The sequence below is a fragment of the Pseudopodoces humilis genome, chromosome 26, assembly GCF_049639895.1.
Source record: "Pseudopodoces humilis isolate 2021_Gansu_Grassland_sample_001 chromosome 26, ASM4963989v1, whole genome shotgun sequence".
NCBI classification, from domain to species: Eukaryota; Metazoa; Chordata; class Aves; order Passeriformes; family Paridae; genus Pseudopodoces; species Pseudopodoces humilis.
In genome coordinates this window covers 3,619,469-3,627,211 of record NC_142225.1, presented here as the reverse complement: position 1 = coordinate 3,627,211, position 7,743 = coordinate 3,619,469, and the positions used below count along the sequence as shown (strand labels likewise).

General features: G+C 62.4%; 1 protein-coding gene across 2 annotated transcripts in view; it reads left to right on the top strand.

The window, feature by feature from the left end:
* The first annotated feature begins 1,576 nt into the window (after nucleotides 1-1,576).
* The window catches only part of ITPR3 (inositol 1,4,5-trisphosphate receptor type 3), a 36,665-nt gene continuing 30,498 nt past the window's right edge, over nucleotides 1,577-7,743 (top strand). For both annotated transcript variants that reach the window (XR_015774568.1, XM_005529354.3), the window contains exons 1-2: nucleotides 1,577-2,022; nucleotides 7,513-7,583. Coding sequence is in view for 1 of the 2 variants with exons in the window: in XM_005529354.3 (XP_005529411.1) it covers nucleotides 1,934-2,022; nucleotides 7,513-7,583 (160 nt within the window). In the remaining variant the exon portion in view is untranslated. The remainder of the gene's footprint in view (nucleotides 2,023-7,512; nucleotides 7,584-7,743) is intronic.

Here is a 7,743-nt window from a genome sequence, read left to right as displayed (position 1 = left end):
GTTCCCAGTCTTCCTGAGTGGCAGAAACCAGGCCAGGTGCCTGTTTGTTTAGTGCCAGGGGGTTTTTTGCACTTCCAGAGGGTTTTCCTTGCCCAGCCATGCCCAGTGAGGCCAGTGGCACTGGCGTGGCACAGCCACGGTGTCCCTGAGCTGTGGCACCGCTCATGTCTGTGCTCAGAGCAGCTGATCTGGGCATGAAGTTTTGGGTTTTGGGTCCTTGGGGCTTTCCTTGAGCTCCTGTTGTGAAACTTTCATTTGCTTCTAAAAGCAGCTAGGTTATTTTTTTTATTCTCATGATCTTCTCTTTTCCCCCTCTGTTGCCCTGAGATAAAGGCTTCTAAATTTGTCCTGTGCTGAAAACTAAGCTAATCCTGATGGACCTGGATTCGCATCTCCCCCCCAGAGGAATTGCACTAATTTTTTTTTTCCCCTTTGTTCTGCCAGGGGACCTGTCCGTTTCCTAGTGGAAAGAAAAAAAAAATTAAAAATCACTATTTAGGGCAAGGTTTATATTCCCAAAACCTGTGTTTGTTTGCGAGAAAAGAGGACAGGAGGGAAATAAATGAGAAAAGCATCATGCTGCTTTTTCTTTTTTTTTTCCCTTCCGATATTGTTTTTACAGCAGGCAAGTTTTAATTAAAGTGAAGAACTGGGTCGCTTGTGCTGTCCAGAAGATGCTCTGAGGACGTGGTCCTTTCCCACCATTGTTAATTTGGGAGCCCAAAGCAGTTGGGCCAGCCTGGAGGTGTTGGGAAATCTCCTTAAAGGAGTGCAGGGACAGAGTGGGCTCTGGAGAAGGGGGTGAGGGTCTCTCCTTCCTGCCTGGCTGTGGAATTTTGGGTGCTGGGTGAGCCCTGTGCCGCTCTCGGGGTGTCACCGAGGCGGAGGATGTGAGGCTTGGCAGCGCTGCGGGGACAGGAGGGGACGGCGCAGGTGAGAGGCAAAGCAGGTGCGAGCTGGCCCTGCTGGGAGCGGCGAGCTGGCAGGAGCCACTCGGGCTTCGGGAGCCGCAGGAGCTCACCTGGGGCAGAAAAATCCACCGAGAGCTGCCTTGGCCTCACCTGGGGCTCTCCCTGCTGCGGGATCCCGGAATGCGCCGGCCGAAGGGACAGGGACGGGGAGCTGCGGCTCTCGGGGTGTCACCTGAGGAAGGGTCTGCAGCCAAGGGGGCGGCACGGGAGGGGCCGTGCGGGACTGGGAAGGAGCTGCGGCAGCGCCCGGCTTTTGCCGATGGCTGCGGGCGGTGGCCGGGGGGCTCCCCGCGGTCCCCCGACCGCCCGGGGCCGTTCCAAGCGGGCAGGACCCCCGGGATGGGGGGGGGTCCGTGCTGAGCGGCTCGAGGGGCGGCTGGGGGGGGTCTGTGCCGGGGGTCGGGGCTCGCGGAGCCGAGTCGGGGGAGCGGAGCCGGAGCTGCCCGAGGGCACCGGGGAGGGCAGCCCCCGCACCCCCGGCCCCCCCGACGGGAGGCGGGTGCGGGGGTGGGGCCTCTCTCCGCCCCCCCCGTCCCGGGCGGCCCCGGGTCCCCTCCCCGCACGCTGCTGCCGGCGGGACTTCCTGATCCCGCTGCATTGGCCGCAGGTAGCGCAGCCGTGCGCGACGGGGCACGGACAGACGGACAGAGCCCATGCGGACCCTTAGCTGAGCTTCATCCCCCGCCCCCTCTCCTTCCTCCTCCTCCTCGTCTTCCTCCTCCCTCCCTGCCCGGCTCCCTTCCTGCCCGGCACATGTAAAACTTGTGCGTGGGACTCCGCTCCCGTCCCGCTCCCGGTGCTGCTGGCGGCAGGAGCCTGGCTGGGATCGTCCTCCCGTGGAGCAGAGACCCCTCCGCCCACCCCCCGGAGCAGGGACCCCCCGGCTCCGCTCGCCCATGCTGGATTTCGGCCCGGGAAGGTGACTGCAGGAGGAAGCGGCGTCGCGCCGGGTCAGGGTAACCATGAATGAGATGTCGAGTTTCCTGCACATCGGGGACATCGTCTCCCTGTACGCCGAGGGATCCGTCAATGGCTTCATCAGCACCTTGGGGTGAGCGAGGGGCTCCTGGGGTAGCCCGACGGTGATTCCGGGACGGGACGGGGGTGCTGAGCCGGAGCGCGGTGGCAAAAGGAGCCGGGAAGCTCCGGGTGCTGCAGCGGGGACGGGGAGAGACGCCGGGCAGGGGGACACGGTGTCCCTGGGCTCGTCCCTGGCTCCAGCTGCTGTCAGGAGCAGGATGCGGCCCTGGAGGGACCCTCAGCCCTCCTTCCCCTGGCCAGAAGCTGCTTCCCCCCTCTTAGGGGCTGGGGGCTTTAAGCAGCGTGAGGGGTCGGTGGGATGAGGACGGGGACATGTGAGGGTGACAGCTCGGGCAGCCGCGGCTTCTCCTGGGCACGGGGTCATTCTGCGCTCCCAGCCCTGTCCAGTGCGACTGGGGGCAGCCAGGGGGACGGGCAGTGGTGGCTGCCACTGTCCCCCTCAGTGTCCCACACAGCCGGTGGTCAGCGGGCATCGCTGCAGGGTCACCAAGCCGGGCTGCCCGTGGCTACCAAGCGCTGCCAGGGGGACAGGGCAGTGCCAGCTCTGGGCTGAGGATGTGGCAGGACGGGCCGGGGATCTCTGCCCTGCCTGGGGACAGGAGTGGAGACCTTGGGGACCTGTCCCGTGTCACTCCTGTGTCCGTGCGAGGCAGCGGTGAGGCTGGAGCAGCCCCTGTGCATCCACCGGCCTGCTCCCAGTGGGAATGTTCTCCCGGCGGTGCGGGGACAGGGTGGGTGACAGGGAGGGCTGCAACAGGGCCGCCCTGGGGCACGGGTGCGTTTTCCCTTACCCTGACTCAGGACCCCAAAGCTTGCCCGCAGCCCCGAGCTGGGGGGGACGTGGGGCCAAGCCAACGCTCCTGCCCCACGCTGCTGCGTGTAGGAGAGGCTGAGCTCAGGCAGGAATGCTGACTTGGATGGGATTCCTGGGGCAGGAGCTGCCCGGCTCTATAATCTGTGCTGAATGCACTTGCTCCCACATGCCTGTGCCGAAGTGGAGAAGCACATACCTGCGCCCACACGCGTTCCCTCGCCCACCGCCGGGCACACGCGGCCTCTGGGCTGCTGCCCACCGGGGCTCTCTCCACCTGCCTGCCCAGAAATGGGGTGCAGCTGTGCCCAGAATCCCCGTGAATGCAGCCACTGTCGGGCAGCAGGACCTGCTGCCTGTGCCAGCCCTTCCTGCATCCCCACGGGTGCTTTTGGAGAGGTCTCCTTGGAGCTGTCCCCAGGCAGGGGATGCTGAGCACTCCTCCAGCCTCCGGGAAATGGGGTCTGCAGGAGGCTCTGCAGGGACCCAGCACTGGTGGTTGTCCCCAGAACACGTCCCAGTGGCTCAGTTAGAAATGTGTGGGGTTTTCAGAGCTCTGATCCCTTTGCAGCTCTGGCCCTCACATCCCCTTTTTTGACAGGTGTTTTTCCAGACTTCCTCAGAAGCACCTGAAGTGCAGGGCTTCGGGAACCTCTTCTCCCTGGCCCCAGCACATCCTCTCTGGGCAGCCCCACTTTCCCAGGCTTCTGCTTCCTGCAGGTTCTTTCCCCCCTCCCTCCTAAAATTGTTTTCCCTGGTGCCCTGAGACCTGGGAGACCCAACCGCACCTTAAATCACTCCTGTGATAAGGGACCAGGTGACTCACCGAGAGTGCTCCTCCTGCCACAGGGACCTTACTTAGCTCATTTGCAAGGCAAACAGCTCTGCCAGCCCACGCGGGCGCCCTGCGGAAGCGTTCCTGACATCCTTCCTTGTGGAGGGGCTGGCTGTGGGATCGCCTGGGGTCTGCAGTGGGATCCTCCCTTCATGGGGTGACACGGAGCGTGCCTCCGTGCTGCTCACCAGTGTCGCATTACTGGTGGCTGCTGTGACACCCCTGGGGGGAGCCCTGCAGCCCCCACCTGAGGCTCCTCCGCTCCCCGAATCTCTCTGTCGGGACCCCCGGACGCGAACCCTCCCTTTCACCCCCTCTGTGCAGCGGGCGTTTGCTCGTGAGCAGGAAAAACATCCCGGGACGGGCGTGGAGCTCAGGCTCGGTGGGAATGCCGAGCCAAGATACCCAAACCAGCAGAAATGTTCCAGCCAGCCCAAAGCAGCGCCCTGGGAAGGGAGAGCTCGGCTCAGGGCTGGTCACAGCAGCCTGGGAGTGACCCTTGGGGGGCTGGGGCTCGGCATGGGCAGACTGGAGTGGCCAGAAGTGGTTTTGGGGACACGGGAAGCTGCCCAGGAGGATTTTGTGCTGCCCCATCCCTGCCAGGCTCCTAGAACCCTTCAGAGGCTCAGAACGGGCCCTCGCAGAGGGGGAGGGTCGGTGACAAACCCAGCTGGGTGCCGGGCTGCTGTTTTAGGTGAAATAACACCTGTACCTGTGGTTGCAGGTGGATTTCGGGGTGGAGCAGCTCGGGGAGATGCAGTTGGTTAAAGGGTAACTGCAGCTCCGCAGGGTCAGGATGAACCCGTCCCTGCCGGGGGGAGGAGGAGGAGGAGTCCGAGCTCTCCTGGCACCGGCACTGCACCAAAAAGCTGCATTTATGTGGCTGCCCCGCTCACTTTCCCCTCTCCTCCCTGGGGCAGCGGGTGCCAGAGGGGCTGACTTGGCTCCACGGCCAGCAACGAGCTCCCATCACCCTCCTCCTCCTCCTTTTCCTCACCTCAGGGGGCGCTGGGCTTTGTATTGGGGTTCTTCTGGCTCTGTTGGGGTTTCCCTTCTCCCAGAGCTCCCCTTGGCATCGTCTGCGCCACATCTGGGGAAGATTTTTGCCCAGCCCAGCGGGCTCCAGCCGGGGGAGGGGTCGGGAGGGTCCGACTGCCCCGGATTTTGCAGCGCTGGACGAGCTCCTTCCCCCCTGACCTCGGGGAAGGCTCTGCCTCGTACGGGGCCAAACGCGCTGGACCCGAGCCAGGGAATCACTTTGTGCTCGGGATTTGGAAGCACCGGGAAGCCCCGCTGGAAGCGCGGCGAGGACTCCAGGGCTAAGAGCCGGCCAGATTCTCGTCCGCGCCTTGAGGGGGCTCATCAGTGCTGGATCCCTCCTCTCCTACTCCCGGGGGGGAATTTGGAATGGCAAAAGGACATTCCATGGGTGCATCCCGCCTCCTGCCTCGCTCAGGATCCTCCTCCTTGTGCTTGGACACCGTTTTCCCATTAAAAGGTGCCCCGCTGCTCTTTAGGGAGCTTCCCTGGCCCATCCCACCGCGGGAATGCCGGTTATTAGCGGGAGCGTGTCCCGGCCCCAGCAGCCTCCCAGGTGACTCATGTCCACTCTGTCAGAATCCCCTTTTTTTTTTTTTTTTTCATTTTCAGCAATTCTTTAACTGAGGAATGCTCGCCCAGAGTATCAGTTTAATACAAAGAACACTTGGCGTTCCTGCCGAGTGCATAATCCTGGGATTAAAGATGCTGAAAGTGCCTTGAGATCGTTAACTAATTAAGACTTCCAGGCTGGCAGGTCACTGTCTCTAATCCTGCCCGGGGATGCCGGGGCAGGGCCGAGGGGAGGCAGAAGCTCCCATGCTCTTTTCTTCAGTGCTGAAAATAAACCCGGCGGGTCAGGCACTTCCTCAGAGACCTCCAGCAATAAGAGTGGAGGATTTTCAGATTTAGAGTGCCCAGATGAATCGAGCTTTTCTGGGTGCTGCTGAGAGCTGGGGATGTGCTGAGGGTCAGCGCTTCACTCCCTGAACCCCGCCCATGGATTGGTGTCCTCAGCCCTCGGTGGTTTTTGCTCCCAGGCGCATTTCCAGGGTTTGTTCTGCCCTGTCCCCCATCCAAACAACAGAACAGAAACCAAAACTGCCCCCGAGTGACACCGGGGCTGGGCTGGGGCTTTGCGTGTCCCCTGTGCTGCTGCAGCCGCTCTGGCTTTTCCCCTTTCTCTCTTCCCTTGCCCTCCCAAGGCTCCGTGCCCTGCAGGGATCTGGGAATATCCCTGGCTACTTCCCTCCTGTCACGACCCATGGAAAAGGTGTTTGGACAGCCCCAACCCCCCTGCTCTGCTGCCCACGGGCGTTTGCAAAGCCAGGGCGGCCCTGTCCGGCCGCAGCCCGTGCCTCTGGGGTTTTTCCAACCTTCCGGGTCTTTGTTAATGGCTTTGAAGCTTCTGCTGCCACCAGGTAAATTGCTTTTCTCTCTTTATGTGAAATCTGAGGCTGTTCTCCCCGGCCCCGGGGAGCCGTGAGGAGCACAGGGGTGTCCGAGCCCGGTGCCAGCCCACGCCTCCTCACCAAGGACACGGCAGCACCGGGGTCCCCGAGGTCCCCATCCATCAGCACCGAGGCCAAATTCCTCTCTGCCGAGAGAAAGGAATTCTCCCCTCCTCCAGAGAGCGGCTGGGCTGAGGGAAGGAGGATGGATCTGCGAGTGGGATGGATCTGCCCGGTTTTTAGCCCTTTGCAGAGCAGCGCATCAATCTCCAGCGATTTTCGGGTTGTTTGGTTTGTTGGGGACATCGAGAGTCCCTCGGGGACAGCTCAGGCTCCGCTTTGCCGTTGCCGCACCTCGCTGCTCCGGGCTGTTGCTGCCCTCCTGTCCCAGGGACAGAGCTGTCCCACGATGGATTTTCCCTCCGGGAGAGCACTGCGGGCACATTCCCGCATCCTCCCGCACGCTCCGCAGGTGGGGACACGCTTCCCTCTCGCTCTCCCGGGCAGGAGCAGAGTTTCTCCTGCTGCTCCGGCTTCCCAGGGCTGGGGAAAGCGGGCGAGCGGGTACAGCCTGTCTTGCTGGAGCACCCAGTTCCCTCGGGAGCCTCGCACGGAGCTCCCAGCGCAGGGAGCCCCTCGGGCGATGCTCGCCCCTCTGTGCTCTGGGCAGATCCCCCTGCCGGGCTCTGCTTTGCTCTTCTCGGTTAGTCTGAAAAGCAGCGTCCTGTCCATCCCCAAATCAGCCCCCAGCACCCAAGGCCAAGCCCGAGGGATTTTGCTTAACGCTGGGAAAACAGAGGTGGGCAGGGAGGAGACATGGAGCCTTGATCTGATAGGCAGAGCCTGCAGCTCTGATCAGATAATAATTAATAACTGGGTTTGGGGGGGGGCCTGCCACCTCCATCACTGCACCCTCCGTGTCCCGGTGGGAAGAGTTCCCAGTCAGAGAAGGAGAACTGGGGAATGGAAGCTGAACTCCTCCTGTTTTTGCTGGATTAAGGGTGCAATAACAGAGCTCTGTGTGCCAGGGGGGAGTTGGGCTCAGCTGTGCAGGGCAGGGTCCCCTCTGGCACAGGTCACTGAGCAAAGGGCCCAGAGTGACTGCCACAAACCTCCCCTGGTCCTTCACTGCTGTACCAGCCCTGTGTGCTGAGCGGCATGGAAAACACCCAGGGAAGCAGTGGGAACCGAGGGAAAGGGTGTTCGGCTCCTGAAGAATATTTACAGGTGGGAAATGGAAAACACGAGGTGCAGCTTTGGATCTGTCACTCTGGGCCAGGTGACGGTGGCACAGCCACTCTGCACACTCAGCCCTGCTGCCATCCTGCTGCTCCTGACCCTGCTCCCGCTTTTTGTCCCCCTCAGGCTGGTGGATGATCGGTGCGTGGTGGAGCCGGCGGCCGGAGACCTGGACAACCCCCCCAAGAAGTTCCGAGGTGAGAATGGGGCAGCTCCACCCCTCTGTGAGCGGCACCGGGGCCAGCCCTGGCCCTGAGCATCCACAGCAGGGATGGGCCGGGGGGCACAGCCCTGCCCTGTGCTGCGCCCACCTGGGAAGTGCTGGCGTGTTCCTGAGTGCCCGTGTACTCAGGGTGC